Here is a 27,715-nt window from a genome sequence, read left to right on the forward strand (position 1 = left end):
CCAGATTTAAACACCGATGAGACGCAGACGAGCAAGTGCTTGGTAACGAAAGACGCTTTCTGATTTTCTGTTTTTATCTCAGAAAAATGGAGCAACAAAACAAGATGAAAGGGGGTTATTCTCACGGTATAAGACAATGATTTAAATAAAATAGTTTTAATGATACCCAGAAACACAATATCTTACATTGAGCTCGATAATATCAAATGGACAAACATCGCCGAGTTTACAACTGTAGACACTATTCCGTACAACATCGATCCATTTAAGAACTCTTTCTTTGTCAAGAGCATACTACATTGCTAATTTGGAACCAATTAGAAGACAGTATTGTTTGCACTATATACAGCTGAGAGCTTCAAGGCTGCTCTCCAACACTGTCAATAGGTCTTGATGAGTAAAAGCCATAATTGGTACATGTACCTACTTCTACTTCTACTATGTAATGACCGTCTTCAACACGTTGAAGTTTATGTCACTTGTACTGCACATTACTTGTGAAGACATATATACAGTGAAATATATAATAAAAAATTGTGATAATAAACAAAACAAAAATTTTTTTACATAGTGGTAGTTCATATTTTTAATTTATTATTTTTAAAATATTAAGATAAAACTATTTACACATGATGAATTTATGGGCTGTATGGTGTAGTTTGAGACGGCTACTTTGAACGACTCTATAGAGTCGCTCATCACAATACTCAGGGGAAGGCTGTTCCAGATTTTAATTGTGCGTACACATACAGATACAACTTAATTACGGAGACATACTTTAACGGCAGAAAAGTTCATTACTATCAAAATCAAAAGTCACTTTAACTCCAAAAAGACCATAAAAAAAATCCAAGTTATTTTTACGTAATATCTAATTTCAACGTAATATTAAATTCAAAAATGTAAAGAAAACATTTTGCAATAGTATAAATAAACAATTAACAACAAAGCAAAAGTTTATATCCAATAAGAAGAGCGAAATAATAAAGGGAGAAAATTTAATGCAATAGTTTATACTAACGAAAATCTAGTTTGAACCAGTGTGATTGCTAAGGTGTAAAAATAAAAGTTTCACTGTTTTGCTAATTAAATAATTTATATCTTAAATTAAACCAACTTGATATTTTGATAGTCATTAGACAATTGATGGTAAACCTTATTCCTGCTGCTAAAACTGCTTTCATACAACAATCACTTTTCCATTGTTGTGTCAGATATTTTGTTTTATGATGTCAAAATTTTACACAAACCTGTGTGATATTCAGTAATGGTGGACAAACAGCGATAAGGTGTATTGTATAATATATATATATCTAGTAGATGTATGCTGGGCCTTAAAACTTTTCCAGTTGCACTGTACTCAAAGCAGATTTTACTCTATTTGTTATGATATAGTTTAAATTTAAGAGCAATTCATGTGACAAGAATCCACCATAATTCTGCATGTTACAATGCACAGTCATAGCTTGTCCATAATAGGAGAAATTGGTGGAAAGTAACTGCTTTCCAATGATTTTTTGTGTATAAATAAAATAAACAGTAATTTTTCACAAAATTGCAAAGATATGAATTTTTAGTTGCTCTTACTTGACCAATATTATTTAAAGACACCACATATTTAAGTGTACTAAGATTTTTTTTATGTAGACATAGACGTGCCAGTTAAATTTTGTATGAAAAACTATGAAATTTTCTGTAATTTTATTTCAAAATAAAAGATATTCCTGAAAATGTCTACGTTTGCACCATTGTAAATTCCAAATCCTAGTCTCAACTAAAATTCTAAGAAATCACTTTATTCTTTAGTATTGCTTACAGATGAATAAAACAATAAAATATATCAAGGGTGGATCCAGCCATTTTTAAGGGGGTGAGGGGGTAAAAAAAGACATTCAAAATCATTGATTGTTAAAAAAGGGGGTTCCAACCCCTTGGATCTGCCACTGCATATGATATAGTATATCAATCCTTGATTAAACTTGGTTAATTTTTGTTAAGTTTTTATTAAATGTTTTTAAAGGCAAAACTTACTGCTGAGGTTTTTAAGTTTTTTTTGTCCCGAACTTGAATGCTAAATATCAAATTTCCTCAAACAAATATATTTTAGTTTTGTCTTAAAGTTATTTCACTAAGAGCTAAGTTATACATGTGTATTATTTTGCAATTAATCTCAATATTTCCTTAATTTTGTACAGTGAATTCATATGAATTGATGTGTTTGGAGAATCAAGGAAAAGATGGATATCAAAGTTCTGAGAGAATCCTGATGGCATTCAAAGTGTTAGATGACATTGTACCCAAACTTGGAGTGTATGCCCGACTGATGGGTCGTATTAAGGAGGATTTACATGGTAATTATTAATAGATTAGGGATAAATCTATCCAACCCTAACCCTTTATCAGACTGATGGGTCGTATTAAGGATGATTTACATGGTAACTATGATTAGATTAAGGAGAAATTTATCTAACCCTAACAGATATGTCCAGTTAAAGACAACTTCCAATAGGAACTCAGTTCACATAGTTTTATTCACTAAGGTTAATTGTTCAGTCTTCACAAGTCATGGGAAAACCATATTTGCTTTTTATAAAAAATTAATTAGAAAGCAAAGATGTGGTAGATTTGATTTGATTGTTTATTTTTTGCAGCTTCAGTTTATAGTTCAGAGTTAACAACAGGGCCAGATGGTGTAGTTGTGAACCAGCCATATTTTACTTTGGTTCAGAGGACATCAACAAAGGAAGCTGATAAGATAGATATGTTAAATGAACAGTTAGATACAGTGAAAAGGAGGTGGGTTGTTTATTGTGGAAGATAGATATGTTAAATGAACAGTTAGATACAGTGAAAAGAAGGTGGGTTGTTTATTTTGGAAGATAGATATGTTAAATGAACAGTTAGATACAGTGAAAAGAAGGTGGGTTGTTTATTGAGTAAGATAGATATGTTAAATGAACAGTTAGATACAGTGAAAAGAAGGTGGGTTGTTTATTGTGGAAGATAGATATGTTAAATGAACAGTTAGATACAGTGAAAAGAAGGTGGGTTGTTTATTTTGGAAGATAGATATGTTAAATGAACAGTTAGATACAGTGAAAAGAAGGTGGGTTGTTTATTGTGGAAGATAGATATGTTAAATGAACAGTTAGATACAGTGAAAAGAAGGTGGGTTGTTTATTGTGGAAGATAGATATGTTAAATGAACAGTTAGATACAGTGAAAAGAAGGTGGGTTGTTTATTGTGGAAGATAGATATGTTAAATGAACAGTTAGATACAGTGAAAAGAAGGTGGGTTGTTTATTGTGGAAGATAGATATGTTAAATGAACAGTTAGATACAGTGAAAAGAAGGTGGGTTGTTTATTGTGGAAGATAGATATGTTAAATGAACAGTTAGATACAGTGAAAAGAAGGTGGGTTGTTTATTGTGGAAGATAGATATGTTAAATGAACAGTTAGATACAGTGAAAAGAAGGTGGGTTGTTTATTGTGGAAGATAGATATGTTAAATGAACAGTTAGATACAGTGAAAAGAAGGTGGGTTGTTTATTGAGGAACAGAACTGTTCAATACACCTGGGCCCTGGATGTCTTGTGTTGTAAATATCCCATAAAACAGTGCCCAAAGGCAGAGGAAATAGAGGTTCGCTGGGCCTTGTCTCAGAAGTTATGAGCCCCTGCACCCTGTGATCACTAGCTTGTAAAGGCTGAGATTGTGTATTTGAGTAAATCTCTTTGCAAGATGCATTGACTCTGAACTTAACTGATTAGGGTTGTTGTTCAAAGGTTGCTTGGTAGTTCTATTCAGGACTCGGAACTTAACTGGCAAGGGTTGCCACTCCAAGGTTGAGTCGGTGGTTCTATTTAGGTAGCTAATACTTCTCTAAGAAAAAGCTGTCAACTGTACTGAAAGTGGCATTAAACACAAACAATCATGTTATGTACAGCCTTCAATCATTAAAATTAATGATACGATTATATCTTTTGACAAATATGCCATGGATAAATAATTGAAAAATATCAGTGATATATTTGAACTTCTCTTAAACTATTTGGTCATCAGTCCATTTGCTAATTCCTGTTTTGATTTTGTTATGAAACACTTTTAACACAAAGTGCTTCCCTTTATCAATTGTAGTCTGGTTCTGTACTGGACATATTTATCGATCATTTTCATTTTGACTTTATTGATGAAAAATTCATAAGTTTTGAAACAATTTAAACTTCTCAAGTTAAAGCTAATCTAAAAAAAGATGTGTTTAATCAGACCAAAGCCATTGTTAATTCAACACTTTGCATTCCTATATATAAATACTTGTTATATTACATAAGAACTGCATTTATTTCTATTATTACTTTCGTTTTGTAAAGATTGTTTGAAAAACACAAACAGTTTGAAGAAAGTCAACAGAAAATTGAAGAATTTGAAGAAAATATGGACAATTTAGAAGAAAAATCTCTTGGATTGGAAAAGCTTGTAGCTAATCAAAAGGCTGAAATTCAGAAGTATGTATACTATGTTTAAGATGTTTGAAATTCAGAAGTATGTATACTATGTTTAAGATGTTTGAAATTCAGAAGTATGTATACTATGTTTAAGATGTTTGAAATTCAGAAGTATGTATACTATGTTTAAGATGTTTGAAATTCAGAAGTATGTATACTATGTTTAAGATGTTTGAAATTCAGAAGTATGTATACCATGTTTAAGATGTTTGATGCTCAACCTATAGGCAACAACATAAAAAGCAAAAAGTTGTGCTAAATGTTAAAGATTTGTGTACATGTAAAGCACTGCAGGGTTCAGATTTTCTAACAATTCTCTATTTCTTAGCCAATTTATCCTTTTCCTGACCTGTAAGTAATTAATATTCAATCAATATGTCTTTCTTTTGATCTCAAATCTCCATTGGTAAACATTTAATTATCATGCTAAATTTCCTTGGTTTCTCTAAGTTTCCTTATATGACGTTACAAAAACTATTTAAAATTATATCAGATGGATTTCATTTTTTCATTTCACAGCTTTGAAATTTAACTTAACTTTTTTCAGAGTTTTGCATGTTGGATCATATTAATGGTTGCGTAAAAATATTATTAAAATCAATATTACTTTTATGATAAGTATTAACTTTTTTAAATTTGTGCTTGATTGGCTAACAAATCATGCATCGTTTTATGTAGGCTTGAAGAGGAACTTCGAGATGAGAAAGACAGAGCTGCGGACATGGAGCACAGACTACAGGGAGATATACATGACTTACAGGTTAACTTCTCACAAGATGGCGTTGTTTCAGAATAACTTTCTGTCTTTTTAATGTATCAATTTTCAATTTTGTTTATAACTGACTTCTTTTCCGATACAAAAAAAAAAATTAAAATTTTTGAGTACTTTTATGATGAAGCTCCACAAAAAACTGGCAAAATCGTTCTTGATAAAAAAATTGTTCTTTTTTATTAATGAATATACAACGTACATGTATTTATTTTGTTCATTTACTTCATCATAATATTTCAAGGTTCAAACAAGGTTTTGATTTATTTTAGGATTCCATTGATGAAGGCAACCAAGAAATAGAAACTTTGTCCAGATACAAGAAAGGCTACGATGACTTATATTTAGGTAAACCTACAAAAACTATTTTTAGGGTAACAGTTTCAGGGAAATAGTAAAAAAAAATACCAGGCTTACAATGCTTTTTTTGTATTCCCAAGACTCATCAGGATTCCTCAAATCAAAACTGGTGAGAGGCCAATTAGAACAGTATTTAAAACTAAAGATTAAAAAATAGTTGTGCTAAATATGGCTCAGGTTAGCTATTATATGCCATGGGTTGATTAAGTGTTTGCAATATTTCAACATTTTATTACTCTTTAATTTACATTTTCATCATGGTCACCAACATTTTTGAACATTCAAAGTGCTCAGATTTGAATGAAATTTTATATATGTGTGAAGAATATGATATTTTGAAATGATTTCTTGTATATATAGAAATATCTGCTAGCTCTTATTTTCAAATCTCTTGTCCCCCATTATTTTTAAATGTTAACTTTTTTTGAATGCGCAAGCTTGGACCAGTGGTTTGCATGTCAGTTTCATGGTTATAATTTACAACAATCATTTTTCATTATTTTACAGCCTTTCTAGATACAGCAGAAAATGAGTTCACAAAAAAGAGAAAGCAACCAGTTATTTCCACAAAAAGGGTAAGCTTCTAATTCTCCCCTCAGAATATGTCTATAGGTATCAAGGGTAAGGTTCCAATTCTCCCCTCAAAATAGGTCTATAGGTATAAGAAGATGTGGTATATGATTGCCAATGAGACAACTCTCTCTCCAAGTCAATATTTGTAAAAGTAAAGCATTATAGGTCTTCAACACAGCTCACACTGAACAGCAAGCTTTATAAGGCCCCAAAATAACTAGTGTTAAAGTGTGACTGCATTAAGTCCAATCTCAGTCCTTGTTCCTCTTTCAGCAGTATTTAATTATAAATGGTACTTTGTCAATGTAGTCAGAAATATTCTGAGGGGAAGGGGGGTTACAGATATTTTGAGGCTGAGAGTTGATACACACATTTTAAGTGCATTGAAATTTTAAAGCAAAACATGAAATAAACTTATGAATCCACTGTGATCAAGTTCATTTAAATTAATTTAAATTAATTGTGCTGTATATATACATGTATATAAACTTATAGTTTTTAGTGTCTTCTAGCTTTTGATAATATGAGACAACTCTTATACATAATAGAAAACAATCCTACTTTTTATAAGAGCCAAGTTTGTCTTGATAGGAGATGAACAGGAGGAGACTTCATAAGTATGATTTACTTGTGTCTAATCCATTTTGCTTTAATTCAGCAAATAAAATATGTTTAAACTAACAGGAGGAGTCTGCACCTTAACTATAGATTAAGATGGTTAATGGACAAACTTAATGTACTTTTAGCGATTCAAACTTACATTGTATCTGTAATGGTTTGCGACTTGTTAACTTTATTTCTCTGATTAAGCCAAATAACTTAATTTTAGGCAAATCTGATCAACAATATTGAATCAGCACAGAAACTTGAGGAACAATTACAAACCGTGCTAAATACAGCTGTCGAAGGTAAAATACCAGTTATACCTCAGGAACTTATAGAACCTTGAATGACCTATTGTTTGTTAGATTCTAATATTTATTAGATGACAACTAACTTTATTGCCAAGACAAAGGGTGGCATTGTTGGGATTCACCTAAAACTATCCTATTGATGGACTATTAGTTAATCATAATAAGTTTATAAATTATATTAAATTATATTTCTGTTTCTTTTATTATAAAAGAGAGGGGTGAAAGATACCAGAGGGACATTCACACTTATAAAACTAAACAGACAACGCCATGGCTAAAAGAGAAAACGACAAACAGACAACGCCATGGCTAAAAGAGAAAACGGCAAACAGACAAAAAATAGTACACAAAACACAACAAAGAAATTAAAGACTAAGCAACATTAACCCTATAAAAAACTGATGGTGATCTCAGGTGATCTGGAAGGGTAAACAGATCAGTAATACTGGTCCCTCTCATACCATATACCATATAGCTCTGGTGAAAAGTAATACTTTTTCTTAATATAAATTGAATTTAATGTTTTTAAATATGTCATTATAACTTCTTACAATAATGAATTGGTTCTGCTTTTGATGGAAAAGTTCTCTTAGAATACCTGTATACTTTCATTTCAGAATTTGACAAATTTCTAGAAGAACACAAGGATGAATTACAAAAGATAGAAACCGGCAAAGAAGATGTAACTGAAGCAGAATTAGAAATACAAGAGATGGATATAGAACAAGCTGACCAGGAGGTATATAACTTTTAAAATTATACATACCACATGGTTTTCAATGGAGCTGTGTGTTATGGCTGTCCAGAAGCTCCTGACATTACTGTATTTTTTTTATTTGCAACACATGCTTTGGTCCTTGTAATTTGATATGATTTTATCTGAGAAATTGTTACATTATACAAAAAAAGGAAACAAAAGGATAAGATATTGATCCATGCAATTTTGTAAAATTTGACAAAGAGACTTAAAAATCTGTCACTTTTATAATTTGCCAAAAATAAACATTTGGTCTCTGTAGCCTTTGAAAATTTTCCAGTGATGTGTCTTGCTTAATTTTCCTTAAAGACCCGCTTGTTAGCTTTAAGAGTGATTTATTTCTATGTGATTGTAGCTTGAAGCTGTTCAGGAGAGATTTAAAAACACAGTTGGTGATATAACTAATGAGCTACAACTGTTGAAACATCACAGTCTTACACTACAAGATCAACTACAGAAACTAGAACTTAGTAAACCGTCACATGGGTAAGTCTCTCATTATCAAATTTTGAAATAACTGTTTTGACAGGATGGTTGCTTTAACAACAAAAAACATAATTATTTTGATAAACAAAACAAAAACAAAATTACAGGACCCCAAGGGAAAGTAAAAACAGAAAGTCCCTCATATATAGGAAACTCAAAAGCTCAAACACATCAACAAATGGAAAACAACTGTCATATTCCTGACTTGGTACAGACATTTCCACATGTAGAAAATGGTGTATTAAACATGGTTTTATAGCTAGCTGAACATTTCACTTGTATGACAGTCCCATAAAATTCCATCATATTGGTGCCAAGTGTTTGCACTTTTTATTTCACAAGTCATTGTACTCTAAACTCATCATTAACCCTGTCATCATAAAATGTCTATTTTATTTCTTATTGTGAATGCACTCTATTAGGTTTTTGTTTATGCTTTAAAATATTTCCCCATCAAATTCTATATTTCTCAATTAAAAGCTTCACTACATCACTATCACACTTCTGCAAGAATACTAAAAAAATCATGTTTTGTTAAAAAAAAAGCTGAGGAAGTGAATATTAATACAATCCAATATGCTAAAAGGGAGATAATCTATAATTTATGTCAAACTGGTGTTATTCAAAATCTCCACTGAGGATAAAGGCTCATATTCCTTGTGTGTTATTTATATCTCATGAGAAGACAAAGATGATATAGGGTATGGTCAGGGAAAAGGAGCCCCATATCCCTTGTGTAGCCCCATTAACCCTGATTCAACATTCAATACATATGTGCTCATATAAAAATTTAATAAGATTTGTTGATATACTGCAACATTTCATTGTCTTTTAAAAATATATAATTCAAAATAATTATCTTTTTTTTTATCTTTATGAATATTTTCAGGAGAAAAGAATTGAAAATATTAGAACCTGAGGGACTCACAAAGGGAGGTAAGTATAGAGGAAAAAAGATAAAAGTTGGAAATTTTGATAAGATATGGAACTTCGGAGGAAAAACAAAGAAAACTTAGTTTATGTATCAAAATAACAAGAAAAATATAGGAAACTTAGGTTTGGAAAATAAAAAATAAATTGTGTATTCTCTGTTTAACTGGAATTGATCTATAAGACATTCCTAATAGCTTTCTTGATAAAAAAAAATCTTGTTGTTTTCTATTTAACAGACAGAAAGCCACTCTCATATTATAAATGTACAATAAGTTATTACAAATGCATTATGCATATGTCAGAAATTAAAACCTAAAAGTAAAAAAATAAAAAAAAATTGAAAAAATTATCAGTAACTAGACTGTTATGTTTTATTTGTAGATTCCATTCTTTCCGCTGGATTAGGAGATGAAGATGAAAAGAATTCTGAACCAGATCCATTTATTCCTCAGGAACAAGTCTTCAGTAAATACGCTGCTATGGTCTATACTTCCAGTAACAATGGGAAATCATTTGATACATTTAAAGAGGCAGACTTTTGTCCTAGCTGTGGAGAGAAGGTATAAGGCATAAACTTCTTTGTTTGTGTGTTGGTAAACAAACACAGGTTGGGCAATCTTGGCTAAAGCATAACAATCAGTTTTTGGTTGATAGGAACAGCAATAATAATATCTATTGGTAATTGTTAATTTAAGGTTTCCCTGCCAAAAATGGAACTGCTGCTAATATATATCACTTATTGAGGATGTATTTATTTCTTTGGTACCAGTTTTTCATGGATGAAGGAAAAACCATTTTGGGGGATATTTGATTGTGTGGTTTTACAAAAGTTTGCATACAATTCTACCAAAAATGTGTACTTTGTTGAACTTTTAAATTTGTTTTTCAACTGTACACAAGAATTGAGCAATATTGAATCCACAATGTTAATTTATTATTTAAGGAATGACTGTAATATTTTTTCTGTCTATGAAGAAATATCATAAAAAAATGTGGTGTACACTGAATAACGTGCGTAGCGGGTTATTTAACAGTGTGCACCACATTTTTGATGTTATTTCGAATAGACAGAAAAAATATTACAGTCATTATAATTTAATTCTAAATTCCATTTTAAACCATGAAAAAACGTTGATGACCTCACGGTCACATGACTAAATTATGTCTATGGACTGATAACAAAATAACGTCAGCCAATCAGAAGACGTGTTACATCCAAAATTAAATTATTACAAAAGTTTTTAAAATAGACATGAAAATTTAAATTTCCAGGTTGACAATTCAAATTGAGTACTACATTTTGTATTTGTATCTTTTTTGTATCTATTTTTAGACTGTTATTTGTCCACACAAGTTACCTGGTAGTGAGAAGGTCTTCAAGTTACCTCACAGTTGTACTCATATAAAAATATCACGTCCCAAGGTCAGGGTCAACAAGGATATTATTGAGTAAGTAAACCTATTGATTATCATATTCATGCTTACTTTTGAAGACGAAGAAAAGACTGTTACAAAAACTTATCAAGAATCAATCAAATAAATTTGAGAATGGAAATGGGGAATGTGTCAAAGAGACAACAACCCAACCATAGAAAAAACAACAGCAGAAGGTCACCAACAGGTCTTCAAAAATGCTTATAAGCATGAATCAAACCAAACTTCATACAATGGTGAAAATTTCTGAGATAATGAAAAGACTAAAAATAGATGTAGAGTCTAATTTGTTAGGATCTGGGTCGATGCCACTGCTGGTGGAGATTTATTTCCCCGAGGGTATCACAAGCCCAGTAGTCAGCACTTTTTGTGCTGACATGAATTGTCATTGATATGGTTATATTTATAAATTTACTGTTTTCAAATTTTTGAATTTTTTGAAATACTAAGGCTTTTCTACCTCAGGCATAGATTACCATAGCTGTATTTGGCAACACTTTTAGGATTTTTGGTTCTCAATGCTCTTAAACTTCGTACTTTATTTGGCCTTTTTAACTTTTTTGGTTTCGAGCGTCACAGAAGAGTCTTTTGTAGACAAAACGCGTCTGGCGTATATACTAAATTTAGTCCTGGTATCTATGATGAGTTTATTTGTTAAAAAGGGAAGATGGATTGATTGATAGATTGTCCCAGTGTGTAATGCCACTATCAATACTATTACAATATTTCATGGTTGTCAGTTTGTATTGGTATAGGAAGCTGGAGTACCCAGAGTTGGAAAACTGACAATCTAAGTTTATTAGATAAGAGACGATAGCGCCCATATTAGGGGGGTTCAAACTCACAACCTCGGTGTTGAACAGCTAGTGATTACAATAGTTGAACTACTTTGACGACTAGGTCACCAAGGCCCCTAAAAATCAGACTATGAACATTTCAAAAACAAAATTCAATGTATTTCAATTAACCAAAAGCAAATAAATATATACATATACACCTATAATCTTGCATAAAATGATTTGATTTTGACATTTAGAGAGATAATGAAACCAGTTAGTCCAGAATACACCATTGATATGGCTCCTAGTTCTGCAGATACATCAGGGTACCAGAGGAGACCAGTCACAGATTCTGCTACCTCTAGAGGAAGTCCTAGTATCATGAGTAGTGAAGCACATATGGTGAGTCAGAATTATCATCAGATTTTTCTAATAGTATTTTGAGCAGAAGAGAACAAATACAAAGTCAAAAGACGTTTTTAGGTGTTGCTGAACAGTCATGTATATCTCAGTTTTCTTTTTTATTAGACTGTTGGTTTTTTGGTTTGAATGGTTTTACACTAGTAATTTATTGGGGCCTTTATAGCTTGCTTTTCTATGTGTGCCAAGGGCCCAAGGCTCTGTGTTGAAGGCCATACTTTGACCTGTAATGGTTTAATTTTACAAATTGTGACTTGGACGGAGAGTTTTCTCATTCACACTCATACCACATCTTCTTTTATCTGATTCCCATTTGAGCAGTTTGGGTAAAAACAACTTGTTTTTTATTAGTGCTTTATAGAATCAAGGTAGAACTGATTAGTTGTCAACTATAAATCAGTTACACATTGATGAGTTTTAGTGTAAAACATCAGAAATAATTTACTAATGACGGACAACTTTTAGTTTGATGTAAATTTTTTTCTGTGTTTTTGGATAAGTGAGAATAATGGTCAATATAAACTGATAGTCGTCTCATTGGCACTCATACTACATCTTTTTATATCTATTAAAAGTAAAAATATATAAAAATAAAAAGGTGCTTATGAATGCAATGAAACAACTATCCACCAAAGTTCAAGTTAAGTGGATGTAATCAATTATAGGCAATTGTAAAGCCTTCAACAATGAAAAAACCCATATTGTATGGTCGCCCAAATGAAAAATTTGGAACAATTCAATTGAGAGAACTAACAGACTAATTTATAACAAAACATATTTTTGCTCCCACTTTAGGAGCACTTTAGGAGCATAATTAGAAAAAAAATTAAACAATCATTTGATAAATATTCTTTTCTTTGTAGCCTCATTCTTTACACAGACTGTTTGATGACTACAAGGACAGGACAAATGTAGAAAGAAACATTCCACGGCCATTGCCTTTGGTAACAATAACTTTATCTTCACATTTTTTGAAGAACACAAATAGAATTCTTAAAAACACTATTTTTAGACATAGAATTCTTTTTCATGTAGAATTATTCTGTTGTATGTATATATACACTATATAATGCTATAAGTTGAACACCAAAGACATTCAGGTTAGATTATGAAGTTGCTAGAGAAATCATCTAATCCTGTAAACAAATGTAATAGTAATGGAAAGATTTGATACATATAATCACATTTGGTAGATAATAAGTTACATAGTTCATGCTGTGTATTGAACCTTTGCTCTGTCACTATATAAACTACAGATATCTAAACTAAATACATGATATAATACTAAAATTGGTCAGAACACTATTGGATGTTTTTAAAAATAGGGAAAATAGAACAACAGACAATTTGACCGTGAGCTTGAATTTGAACATGATTAAAAAGACTATGAGGGTATCTTTTAATGAGGCATGGTTCATATTTAAGCAATAACATTTTAAAAGATACCTCATCATTATAGCAAACAATGTACAGCAAGGTGTAAATTATTCTGAATGTGGAATATATTCAACATCGACTACACAGTGTGACAACAGCTCCATATTATCAATGGATTAACACATGTGATTACAGAAACACCCACTAACTAGATTCATACCCTCCCCCTTTATTTAACCTCAATCAGTAAAGGAACAAAAAACAAGTCCAGAAAAAACAACTTAATAAAAAAGAATATTAAGATACTGAGTTTGAAGAGGTTTCCAATAGGTTTGATACTGATGACAGTACTTTGTTTTTATGATAGGACTTTGTCACAGATAGAACAGTTCTGGTCATATTTATACATATGGTGAATTATACATATGTGGAATGAGATTGACAAGGTTTTACTGTAGGTTTGATAATGATATATACATTGTGTTTTTAGGACAGGACTTTGTCACAGATAGAACAGTTCTGGTCTTATCTTATGTGGACTGAGGTAGACAAGGTTTTACTGTAGGTTTGATACTGATATATACATTGTGTTTTTAGGACAGGACTTTGTCACAGATAGAACAGTTCTGGTCTTATCTAATGTGGACTGAGGTAGACAAGGTTTTACTGTAGGTTTGATACTGATATATACATTGTGTTTTTAGGACAGGACTTTGTCACAGATAGAACAGTTCTGGTCTTATCTAATGTGGACTGATGAAAATATTGATGAAAAGACAATCAGGAATTCTGTTTTGGTAACTATAGATGTTTGATAATTTACAATTACAACAGGTTTTAATGATCACATACATTATTGAAAAGACCTTAAGGTTTATGTACCCTTCTGTGACCATTTTTGTACGAACTTTTCAAACTTCAATCATATCAAAACTACAGATATAATGAATAATAGAGATAGGCCATTTTGTACATATTCCAAGGGGAAACTTGATGCAAAGCATTTTTTTTTACTGTTCCATTGCATTTAATAGAAAAAGAGGACTTCGTGGCAAATAAATCAAGATTTTTATAGAAAATCAACAGCCTTTATTCTTGTACTATCATATTTGGCAATTTGATGACTGATAGATATAGGATTCTTGCATGCAGTGCTAGCATTGATTTCCTTAAAACAAGTTTATAAATGTAGTTATTGGTTAAAACAAATATAAATATGGCCAAAATCAAGTACACCTTTTATGGTGCGCTCGACTTTAGTGACTCAGCACGAGGTGTTTTGGAATTTACAGGTTGCTTAGAACTTTTTGTAAAAATTAAACACTAGCACATCATAGAAAATCAAGTGAGTAATTTATGTTTCAAATTTTATAACAAAAATCTCTGTATTAAAGGCTGTGGATTTTCTATAAAAATCTTGATTTATTTGCCACAAAGTCCTCTTTTTCTATCAAATGCAATGAAAGAGTAAGCCATCAAATCTGACAGCAGTTTCTGATTCCCAGTAAAGCTTTTTCCTTAACTTTTCCATAGACAGAGGAACATTTATTTATTTGCCACAAAGTCCTCTTTTTCTATCAAATGCAATGAAAGAGTAAAAAAGTATGCTTTGCATCAAGTTTCCCCTTGGAATATGTTCTAAATGGCCTATCTCTATTATTTATTATATCAGCAGTTTTGATACAATTGAGGTTTGAAAAATTCATACAAAAATGGCTACAGAAGGGTACATAAACCTTAACAAAATTATACATTGTAAAATTGAAAATAGAAACAGGGATTGTGTCGAAGATACAACAACCTGACCAAACAGCAGAAAAAAGCCCAAGGTGAGCAATGGGTCTTCTACAAAGTAAGAAAATCCCACACTTAGAGGTCGACTTCAGCTGTCCCCTAAACATAAATATATGCTCAGATATTGAAATTACAAAATGATGTTATACATGTACTTGTCAAGAAAATTACATAAGGTGTGCTGGAATCCAATATAAAGAAGTCATTGTTAAAATAATCTTTAAAATTAGAGTTATCTTCCTTTGTCCATCAATGCTTTATACCATGCAATGTTAAATTTTACTTTACACTAATGAATTAAAGCAATCTTTACCCTTCAGTGCTTACAGGTTCTTTGATTATTTAGAGCAGGCAGTATTTAAACAAAAATCCAGATTAGATTATGTAAAGAATGGTTTTATTTATACTGTTATAAACATTTTACTTTTTCTTTTACAGGATTATTTATACATGTTTATGAAAGAACGTTACATCATTGAAGACATCATGTTTCTGTGTACACATGATTTCCTTTCATCAGTAGCTGAGCACTCAGGAAATGACAAGGTATAAATTCCTGTAAATTGTTCATGCCGTGTTTGCAGCATTGTCCCTCTGTAGGAATGATGCTACATACGCCTAAAAATAAGTTTTTGTTTTCTAAACTTTGGGCCCGAGGGGGCATTAAGTGTTTCCCTTGTACATCTATATGTGGTCAGTACGTATGTCCCAACATAAGTTTCCATTCTCTAACTTTAGTTTGCCTCATATGTAACTTATATACAATGCTTATTACCACAAAACACAAATCAACTTCGAATTTGGATGCTGTCATTTGTACTGATGTGTAGATATGCATTGGTATATAAGGAAAATTGCTGAATTTTTTCATTTCTGTTTTCTAGCTTTAGTTTGCCTCAATCAAATGTTATTAAACTTATACACAATACTTATTACCACAAAACTCCGATCAATTTTCGAATTTGTCACAAAATTTCTGAATCTGAACCCATAAATAAATTGTTTTAGTCATTTATACATAAATATGATTTAGGTAATATTAGTGGAGATCAGTCCAACTACAAAGAGCCTAGAAGACATCTAGTAGTAAAAATTTGACCTTCAGAGGTTGAAAAGCTCGTTGATTGAAATTTAGACCAACTTGTAGACCAGTTAATCCCATATGAGGAAATTTAGACTACAAGTTTAAGGCAACATTTAAGCTGTTAATTTAAAACAAGCCTTGTTTGTAAATTTCAGACTGTACAAGTGCTTTTGGAACATTTTCACTGGAAATTTAGATGGAACCTGTTTTGTATATTTTTCAGACTGTACAAGTGTTTGGGAACATTTTAGCTGGTAATTTAGATGGAGCCTGTTTCAGATACACCATGTTACTGTGTGATTTTATTGATCAAGTTGAATGGAAAGAAGTTGAAGACTTCAGAGTATTCGCTGGTATAGCCTACAGGAGTATGGATGTAAGTATTAGTATTATATCCCCGCTTTAAAAAAGTGGTGGTACACTGTTTTACCTCTGACTGTCTGTCAGTCTGTCCATCCATCAATCCCATGAATATTTTCGTCACATTTATCTCAGGAACTACAATACATGGATTTCTGAAATTTGATTACAGGGTTTATATAAGGCAGCAATAGCATGTGATGCGTTTTCAGATTTATCCCTGTTTACTAAACACTTGTATCATTTTACACATGATGGCCAAGTTTTCATATTCATCACTCAACAGTTAACTTCCTGTTTACCACCATAATTGGGCGGGGTATCTTCAGTAAGCAGTAGCTTGTAGTTTCACTTGTTTGGTTTTGGGATATTGATAAAGAAGTATGGATGTCAGTTGCTTTGTTAGACTTTGTGATATTAACAGGAAAATAATCTTATTAATATATCATAGAAAAAGCTCTGGGAGTATCGCTTTTTAAAATAACATGACTACAGCTAGTGAAGTTTCTCTTAAGGTCTCAAATACCATTCTTTGATATGCATGTCTGGCATGAATAACAGCATGGTGATTGTAACATTTCAACATTTTGCATAAAATTATCATTGGTATTCAATTATGGATAAGTATATGTGTTAAAATTGAGAAAGGAAATGGTGAATATGTCAAAGCGACAACCACCCGACCATAGAGCAGACAACAGCCGAAGGCAACCAATGGGTCTTCAATGTAGCGAGAATTCCCGCACCTGTAGGTGTCCTTCAGCTGGCCCCATAAAATATGCATAATAGTACAGTGATAATGAACGTCATACTAAACTCGGAATAATACACAAGAAACTAAAATTTAAAATCATACAAGACTAACAAAGACCAGAGGCTCCTGACTTGGGACAGGCGCAAAATTTCTGATATTATATACTAAGCAAAATAATTGGTAATTTAAGTTTTTGTATTAGTAAGACTTGTATATCTTAATCCAAGTGAAAATCAAAAAACAACTTTCCTATCCCATTCTTTGAATATTGTTCAAAGGATGAAATGATAAACACCAATACTTTTCTGTTTGGTCCACTTGTACTTAATTTATATAAACTTCATGTATATTTATAGGATGAAGATCTAGAGACATTACAGATGACCTATACATCATTCAGTGAGAATAAGATTTCTGGACAACTTGTCTGTCAGTTTATTATGCATTTGATTCTCAAATGTAGAGAACCAAGAGTGTTTGATGTAAGTTACTCAGAATTGCTGAACTAAATATTCATGCTGGATATATGCAAAATTTAACAACAAAGATCATGTGAAGTGATTTTTTTTATGCATGTACTTGATGTCTCCTGTTAAAAAACTAATGAAAACTTACCCATGCTCATTATTTTTTGTAGAATACAAAAAGTCTTCTTTTCTATCTAGTCATTATGTTAGCTATGATTCATTAACATTGGTCAATAAATCCTAATTTGGAATTTTAGCTAGAAGTTGGGACCATTTAAGGGCCTTACTTTTTTTTTTTTTGGTTAAAATCCAGGCGATTTTGTCAAATTTACAAAAAACACTAGTTATGGCCTGTTTTGGTGGAAAATTTCAATGCTTTTTAGGAAATCTGTGCAAAAAGGTTTTTTTTTCTCACTTTCTTGCATGTCTTATCAACTTGAAACATTTTTTATCTTTACACAATCGACTTAATATTCAGGGCCAAATATGAACCATTCCGAATTTACTACTTTTTAAAAGTATTATGATAAATACTGAATGCAGGCTTGTAAAGACCACAGTTTTATTCTCCAAAATTGAACCTGCAAGACAGGGGTGAATTTATAAAGTAAATTTTGTAAAAATTAAATTCCTTTTTTTTTAATTTTACTTATAAATGGACTTTTTTTTCTGCAGGAAAAAATTACATTCACTCTGTGGTTAAAGTTTTTAGAATTTTAATAACTTTCTTAAACTATCCTGGGTTTGTACCAAACTTGGACAGAAGCTTGTTTATGATCATAAGATAGTGTCCAGAAGTAAATTTTGTAAAAAAATATACATTTTTTCCATATTTCACTTTTAAATGGACTTAAATTTTCTGCAGGGAAACATTGCATTCACCCAGTGGTTAAAGTTTTTAAAATTTTGATAACTTTTTTAAACTATCCTGGGTTTGTACCAAACTTGGACAGAAGCTTAATTGTGATCATAAAATAGTATCCAGAAGTAAATTTTGTAAAACAATAAATCCATTTTTTTGGTATTTTACTTTTAAATGGACCTAGATTTTCTTCCAGTTAACCATACATACATGTACAGTCTACAGTTGTTTTTAAAACATTTATTAGATTCATACACTATCCTGGATTTTAACCAAACTTGGAAAGAAGCTTCTTACAATCAGAAGATTGGATCAAGAGGAATATTTTTATTGAGTTTTACCTTCATTTTTGTTGAGCCTGCGATTTACAGCAACAGTAGGCGAGACACTGTGTTCTGCGGAACCCTTACAAATTTTTTATTACGTTATTTTTTAAAAATATGGTCAAAGAAAAAGTATTGCCAAATAGCCATAGAAAAGTACAATATATAGAATCATTTACAAGCATTTTCAGTTTCTATGTGATGATAGAAAATAGATTTTTCGATGAAAATACAGTAAATGATAACACACAAATTTGAAATTACCACAGTTTTATTAGAAATTTTTAAACATTTACAGAAACTGTTTTTACCTGAGTTTTCTTTGAGAGAAGGACAATAAACCAGTTTAAACTACACAAGGCAGTTAAGGGTAAATGTTGATACCTATCCACCTAAAATAATCCATTTCTCTTTCAGTTTGAGAACAAGTTACTGCCATTTAAAACTCATGATGCCGGACAACAGGTGCTGACAGAGAAGGAATTTATGGACGCCATTGATCAGTTTGTTCCTCTGTCTAATGAGAAGTTGAGGAAAAAGCTTTACTGGGAATCAGAAACTGCTGTCAGATTTGATGGCTTACGGGATGTGGTACCAATATCCAGACTGGCTCGTATCCTTTACTTCCATTATGAAATTATCATACTATCTGAACAATTAACTGATATGCCTTCCAGAAATCCATAACGTTACTCCTATATTAATGACTTGTAAGTGATTACCAAAGCTTATGACATGAAAAATTGTCTACCGACTATAAACGAGATCCAAATAGTTGAAGTTTTTGATATATGACATGAAAATGTCATCCAAATAAAAGCTAGCTAAAGCTGACTGACTTTTCCTTAGGATTATATGGTAGCAGCATTGTACTGAGCAAATACTTTCAATTATAGATATTTGCAAAATAATAATATGGGACTAAAACCAACAATTAAAGATATTTTTTATTTTAGGGTAAATGAAATTTTATTTTGTAAGCTTAAGGTTAATATAAATTGGAACAAGATTTGGTAAAATACTTTCAGAAACATTACAAAAAAGGCTAGCGTATTTATTATCTTGTGTTTTCTATATTAACATATAATGTGAGTTATCTCCCCTCATAATATAAAAATTAATTACATCTTTTATTTGAAATCTTTTTTTTTACTAAGATAAAACTTAAAAAAATGAATAAAAAGTGTGTATCAATACAGTTCTTAACTAACTATTTCAGGTTTGAGTCTTACAAAGGGTTTACTTTTATAAATAGAAAAAAGATGTTCGAACATGTCTTTGTCCTAATTAAAATTGTTGCATATCAGTCTGAATAAGACTAAAGGTACTGTTTTTCTTAACATTTGCTTCAGAAATCACTGCATACCTTGATTTAGCTGAGTCAGCAAATATGATCAAATCAACAATAGGAAAGAAAGTAGAGGAAGAGAGACAAAGACCGAAGTCTGCTGGTTCAGGTATAATAAACTTTCATTAGTTTGTTGTCTGCTGGGTCAGGTATAATAAACTTTCATTAGTTTGTTGTCTGCTGGTTCAGGTATACTAAACATTCATTAGTTTGTTGTCTGCTGGTTCAGGTATAATAAACTGACAGTGATTTCTTAAAACTTAGCTGTTATTGTATTTTCCACAACTTTACAATATGACAACTGTTGAACCTTCCTTTACTACTAAAGTTAGTTCCATATAAAAACACATTCGGATTTGAATTTATAGCTCAGATGACAAAGAAAGACATATTCAAAATTTGAATTCTTTGAATAAGGTTGTTGCTGTATAATTTGGTTACTATTTTATTTATGTATAAATCATTTTCAATATTACAAACATATATTACTACAGAATCTTTTTTGTTCATATTGTGGAATTCCAAATTTCAAATTGTTTTGTTGAAATGTCAGAAGAATGAAAATAGAAACAAATATTGATTTTTAGTAGAATAAGGCAATTATGAAGTAAAGTTATTTTGGTATTAAAATTGAAGATAACAGCATTTTTTGAAATTAAGGATTTTTGAAATAAGAGAATTTGTAATGCATCAAAGGTAAGGAAAATATAGAATAATTTAGTCGCTTAATTTTTGGAAATAATGATATTTAAAATACTAGATTTATTGGGTACAAAACAATGTTCCTGATTTTTTATATGAAAAGTATGGGAAGTTAATGAAATAACAAACATGTAAGGACAATAAATAGCTGAATCCAATTGTAAATTATAAGATGACTAGCAATACAAATAATAAACAATTGGATAACTTTAGTGTCATAGTTTTTCCTGTCATAGCATAATCTGTAGGAATTATTTCAGCAATGATTAGTAGCTATAGAAATGATTCACACCATGTGTCAAGAAATGATGCTATCTGACAATGCATCCTTCTTCTGCACACTCAATAAATACATTAATCTGTCTGGTTCTACTGTCCAGCAGTGAGCCAGGATCTAAGACCAAAGCAAATTGAAGAAGCACAATTCCTTACCTGGAATACACACTTGCAGTATCTCCATAAATGTGTAATTCAAGAGGTTGTATATTATTTAAATAAAGGAGGACTTTATCTGATTTTAATTACATGACTTAAGATTTTTTTTTATTTACTGGTTTAATATATTTTAGAGAAGGGTGTCCATGAATCTCATGTTGTTCCACCAGGAGAGCCATTAATTAGTATGACATCTGTGAAAAACCTGGCTGTCAATGTGTCAAGGTAAAAACACTAATTTGATTTTTCTCATTTTAATAATTCTTCCTATGAGTTGCATCAGATCAAAATAAACCTTATACTAATAGATAAAGATACATGTAGTACACTATATCGGATGTAGAAATTTGCATGCAACTGTATGAACCATTTCTACATTTTGATATTTTGTGAGCATCTTAGAATTCAGACCAGCATTGACCTGAAATATCAGAACTGACTTTCCCCATCAGATAGTGTAATTGACTTTCCCTATCAGACAGTGGAATGCATGTACTTATCACCTGTGCTTACTTAAGGTTGATTTCAATCTGATGCAGCTTAGTTATAATACTTCTTCACATGTCTATTGAATACAGTGTCACCAAAATTTTGATTTTGATGACCTTTCTCTGTAGATAATGTTCTCTATATTTAATATTCTGATTTGTATTACCTTGTTATTTCACCTGTATATATAATGTATCACTAATCGATTATTCTGATCCTTATAAACTCATATTGAATTAGCTTTCTTAAGATTATCCATTTGTTTAAGGAGACTAGCTGACATGTAATTATCATTAAAATACATGTCTGAGAATTGATAAAATTTTCTTTTAATTTGGAGATATAGATTTCTCTTTTAACTTTCATTTAAAAGTAATAGACAAATATCTGGTGTTAAAAATAATAAATTTATTTAACTTCTGAAATAGTTGAGATCAAATCATGACTGAGTCGTTATATTTAGGATAAAAAACATTAACTGAGTTTTTTTTATCTCTGGAATAAATGCTCAATTCTTTTTCTAGGATGAAGTTCTACAGGAAACAAAGGCATACATGAAGTTGCATGTTATCATGTTAATATGTTTTTGGCTATATGTAATAATTTGATGTTTTAGAAATACAATTCAGCTTCTTAATAAAGTTTTTTTTTCTACATATAATAATTTGCTGTTGATGTTTTAGAATTACAAAGCTACTTAATTTCGTTGTATGTTTACATGTTATTGGCTATATGTGATAATATTTTGCTGTTGATGTTTTAGAATTACATAGCTACTTGATATAGGGTTTATTTCTTTCATTGGTAACTGAATTTTCATGGTTTGTGAGAAACTATTTTCAGGAATAGAAAAATTGGTAGTTTAATTACCAGATCTTCTGAAATAGGTCAAATACATTTAAAGTATGTCAGACGATAAGATTAAGAGAAAACCTTTTATTTCGCCACTGAATTCTCCCTTTTTTAATTCCAAAATAGGACAATTCAATTTGAAAAAGCAAGTTGCAAATTAAAATCATATTGTCACATTGTAATGTAATATTTCCACTACAAAATCAACAAACTTCATCTGCTTACAAAAAAAAATCAAATATTTGTATGTTATATCATTTTGGAGAAATATTTCCAAATTTTTTGACAAACCTATAACAGTACATTATGAATTTTACTTTATATTCTGTTTTTTGCTTTTGAAATTTTAGACAAAAATGCCTTTTCAGAGACTTTGAGACACATACATGACATAGTACAGTTGTAAGTTTCTAGTTTTCTGGTAGCCATGAAAATAATGGAAATATGAACAAAGTCAGTATCCAATGAAATAACTAAATAAATCTACACTAAGGCTACAATAAATCTCCTTCTTCTCTATAAACATGTAGAAAAGGCGGGAAAATTGGATTTTGAATAGTGAGTTTTACTTGTTTTGTTGGCTGTAATTGCTAGAAACAAGAAAAAATGAAAATGTAAATGCAATATCAAATATGTGTAGATAAAAAACACCTCCAGGATGGACGAAAATCTAGAATAAATGTGACCTTGTTCTATTTCTCTACTTATCTTAATCTGTATTATGAGGATTTCTGCCACAAAGGGATGACTATCTGTTAAACAAGAGACACAAATTTTAAATAAGTTTAAGATATCTAATGACAACAAAAACTGTTATTGGCTTAAATAAATATGATTTGGAAACTCTTAAAATATTTAAAAAAAAAATTCATCAATTGATTTTAAAATATATAATTTTTGTCGAGCCTGCAACTTTTGTTGCAGAAAGCTCGACATAGGGATAGTGATCCGGCGGCGGTGGCGGTGTTAGCTCACTTCTTAAAGGTTTATATTTAAGAGGAGGAAAGACCTGGATGCTTTATTCTTTGTATATAGATGCCTCATGTTGCGAAGTTTCCGTCAGTCACATGTCCAATGTCCTTGACCTCATTTTCATGGTTCAGTGACCACTTGAAAAAAAAGTTCAGAATTTTTGTAATGTTGAATTCTCTCTTATTATAAGTAATAGGATAACTATATTTGATATGTGCGTACCTTGCAAGGTCCTCATGCCTGTCAGACAGTTTTCACTTGACCTCGACCTCATGGATCAGTGAACAAGGTTAAGTTTTGGTGGTCAAGTCCATATCTCAGATACTATAAGCAATAGGGCTAGTATATTTGGTGTATGGATAGACTGTAAGGTGTACATGTCCAACTGGCAGGTTTCACCTGACCTTGACCTCATTTTCATGGTTCAGTGGTTATAGTTAAGTTTTTGTGTTTTGGTCTGTTTTTCTCATTCTTTATGCAATAGGTCTACTATAATTGTTGTATGGAATGATTGTAAGGTGTAAATGTCTAGTGGGCAGATGTCATCTGACCTTGACCTCATTTTCATGGTTCAGTGGTCAAAGTTATTTTTTAAGGTTTGGTCTTTTTATCTAATATTATATGCCAAAGGTCAACTATATTTGGTATACTGAAATATATTATGATCTAAATGTCAGTCCCGCAGGTTTTATTTGACCATGACCTCAATTTCACGGTTCATTGCACAGTGTTAAGTTTTTGTGTTTTGGTCTATTTTTCTTAAACTTTAAATAATATGTCAACTATATTTGTTGTATGGAAGCATTGTTATCTGTACATGTCTGCCTGGCATGGTTCATCTGACCTTGACCTCATTCTCATGGTTCATTGGTCTTTGTTTAGCTATCTTGGTTAATGTTAAGTTTATGTGACAGTTGTAATAATGCTTTATACTTAGTACTTTCAACATATTATCAATAAAGAAGGCGAGACATTTCAGTGTGTGCACTCTTGTTACTTGAAAGTTTGATGTAATGAGAGAAGAATTTATATGTATTTCTCTAATTTTATAGTACTACTTTAAAGTTTATATGATTGTTTTAATCGTTATTTGTTAAACTATTCTTCTTTGTATGGATTTTAATAAGTTGAAGTTTCTTAATAATATATAGGTTTGTATAATTTATGATATAAATGAACATTTTGAATCAATTGCTAAAATATTCTTCTGTTCTAAGTCATTCTAACCATTTGTTTTATGAGTATTAAACGAAAAAAACTGCACTCTGGTTACCCAATTTTCTTGTTAGAAGTTAATTTTACTTTTTTGATAGATAAAAGAACTCTGTGTTGGAGGCTGTACCTTGACCTATAATGGTTTACTTTTTAAAGTGTTACTTGGATGGAGAGTTGTCTCATGTATAATGGCACTCATTACACATCTTCATATATCTAATGATTAAAAAGATGTAAATAATACCCTTTAAAGAAATCTGGTAACTAGGTCAAAGTCATGGCTGATGGATGTTTCGTCCCCCCAGAGTATCACCAGCACAGAAGTCAGCACTACTGTGTTGACATGAAATATGTTCATTTTATGTGAATATGATGCCAAATTGTAAGAAACACTACAACTTTTGTACTCCCATGTATAGTAGATTACTTAAGTTGTAATTTCTCAAAACTTAGCAGAATGTTTGGTTTTAAACTCTCAATAGCTCATATTTGATTTTGACTTTCAACTGTTTTGTTTTAAGCATCACTGCTAAGTCTTATGTATATGACTTACACATTTGTTTTATGTTTTTTCTTCTCTAAAATTACTGTATTTTACTTAGGGTTTCATTATAGAGGTCAGAAAAGAATACAATCCCCCTTTTTTCACACACTTACAAAATGGCAATGATAGATCAATCCTGATTGAATGTTCAGTTAACAATACATTTATGATGAACTTTCAGAATAATGGTTGATTGCCTACACACATATAAAAGGTGCAACACATATTTAAACTAGATGTGTCAAGCGACACGAATGGCCCCGTTTCAAAAAAGTTGAAAAATCTGCAATTTCAATAACATATGTGGACACAAACTTGATGGTGGTCTCACATATAAAAATCAGCTTAAAATCTGGAGGCATATAGCAAAAAAGTCCGTATAACTGTGATTTACAAAATTTAACAAAGTCCAAAGCCTGGAATTTCTGCAAATTAATCGGTGTGGAACGAATCTTAAACTTGATATGTAACGCATCATGAGTAACTAACATACCAAAAATCAGCCCAATATCTGAAAGCATTTAGAAAAAAAGTCTGTATAACTGTGATTTTCAACAATTTAACAAAGTCCATAGCCCGTAATTTCGGCAAAAATTAGCCAAGCGTAACAAAACATAAACTTGATCTGTACCTCACCTTGGTTAACTCACATGCCAAAAATCATCCCAATATCTGAAAGCGTTGTTGTAACATCTCACGAAGTATACCAAACACCTATTTTTATTGATATCTTAAAATTGGCATTTACTTCTAAATTTAAAAAAATTATACATTTATAAAATCCTTGCAGTATTATGGAAGTTGACTCATACAGTTATAAAGAAATTTAAGATAATGTCTAAATAAAAAATCATCTGTCAATGGCAATCCAACTTTAATTTATTGAAATATTGATAAAGGTTTTTAAAAGTAAGGATATTGATAATGTTCTATACCCAAATCAGATATTGTTGCTGTCAGTACTAAAACCAATACTGTAAGCTGATATGAGACCAATTTAAAAAAATAAAAATAAATGTTATGAATCTTTATATTGTATTATACATCTGTTTATGAAATTATAACCAAAGTTTAAAGTTTTGTGTGGTCAGTTCATGTTAGTGGCTGTTTGTGTGTGTGTGGTTTTAAAAAAAAAATAATATGCTAATTTAAAAATGATGATTAAATTTTTAGATGCTTGCTTTTTATTAAATAAGTCAAACATGTAAAACACAATACACAAATGATTTGGATTTCAGGGGACAATAGGCTGAACAAATTCATAGATATAGAAAGATGTGGAATGAGTGCCAATGAGAAACTCTCTCTCCATGAGTTTGTAATCATCCAATCATGTCAAAATACTGCTTTCCTTTAATTAGTTTTAATATGAGATCAGATGTGGTATTATATGAAAGACAAATACGAGAAGATATTTCAGGGTCATGTTATTTGTCATTCAAAATAAAAACTCTATAACTACTATAAAGCATATAGAAATAATTTGTTCACTAAGTTTGCCTGATATTAAAAAATCTTGTCAAAACCCAAGACTAATAAAATGATTAATATACATTTTGTCTTAAACCCAGAGACAAAAGGGTAAAGTTTGTCTAAAGGAATATGAGTTTTAAGTTGCAGTTATAGTTATTAAAAAAGGTTTTTTAAGGCAATTAATTTGTACTTAACTGTATCTAATAATTCATTCCAATGTCAAAATATTCGTTAAAACTGCAAATTGTATTCTCATGGAAATAATTGTAATATATTTATTTCCAGGAGGAATATGATAAGGAAGGAGAGATATGAAAACCAAGATGAGGGCGACTGGTATTAATTAACAGTTCATTCAAGAATTAATGATTGTAACCTTAAGGTTATAGAACTGTGTGATATATGAATTGTAGTTGACATGATTAAAGATATAAGTTTTATCAATAAAATTGCTTATTGTCTTTTTTGTTTGTCTTAAAGAAGTTGCAATGCAAATGAAAAATATACATCTTAAACTTGGCATGTCAAAACTACTTTTCTGGATGTTTATAAGGAATGTTCAAAGTAAAAAATATGAAAAACAAGAATGTTTAAGAACTTTAACATTTCACCATTTGCACTCTTGGTACATGTTTTATTTGGCATTTTTTGACCATTTAGTTTTCTTGTTATCTGTTAATACAGATATATAGAAACCTTAATAGCAAAAAGGATCAGCAAGACCAGATCTA

The 27,715-nt window shown here is 30.8% G+C and overlaps 1 protein-coding gene across 3 annotated transcripts; it reads left to right on the forward strand.

Moving 5' to 3' along the window:
• The first annotated feature begins 2 nt into the window (after positions 1–2).
• On the forward strand, positions 3–27,413 carry LOC134716413 (uncharacterized). 3 transcript variants are annotated; one of them, XM_063579408.1, is made up of 23 exons: positions 3–126; positions 2,196–2,351; positions 2,652–2,796; positions 4,374–4,508; positions 5,187–5,268; positions 5,550–5,625; positions 6,145–6,212; positions 7,040–7,118; positions 7,742–7,863; positions 8,237–8,367; positions 9,257–9,303; positions 9,682–9,860; positions 10,634–10,749; positions 11,771–11,915; positions 12,797–12,877; positions 14,015–14,107; positions 15,543–15,650; positions 16,412–16,564; positions 17,659–17,784; positions 19,372–19,567; positions 20,307–20,411; positions 21,574–21,664; positions 27,270–27,413. In XM_063579408.1, exons 1-23 carry the CDS (start codon positions 87–89, stop codon positions 27,325–27,327), a joined length of 2,532 nt encoding a protein of 843 aa, XP_063435478.1. In that variant the 5' UTR covers positions 3–86; the 3' UTR covers positions 27,328–27,413. The 3 variants fall into 3 exon arrangements, with proteins under 3 accessions (XP_063435478.1, XP_063435479.1, XP_063435480.1); XM_063579409.1 differs by lacking the exons at positions 3–126; positions 2,196–2,351 and adding an exon at positions 2,407–2,435; XM_063579410.1 differs by lacking the exons at positions 3–126; positions 2,196–2,351; positions 2,652–2,796 and adding an exon at positions 3,479–3,540.
• Positions 27,414–27,715: the final 302 nt, after the last annotated feature.

This window comes from Mytilus trossulus, chromosome 4 (genome assembly GCF_036588685.1).
Source record: "Mytilus trossulus isolate FHL-02 chromosome 4, PNRI_Mtr1.1.1.hap1, whole genome shotgun sequence".
In the NCBI taxonomy this organism is placed as follows: Eukaryota; Metazoa; Mollusca; class Bivalvia; order Mytilida; family Mytilidae; genus Mytilus; species Mytilus trossulus.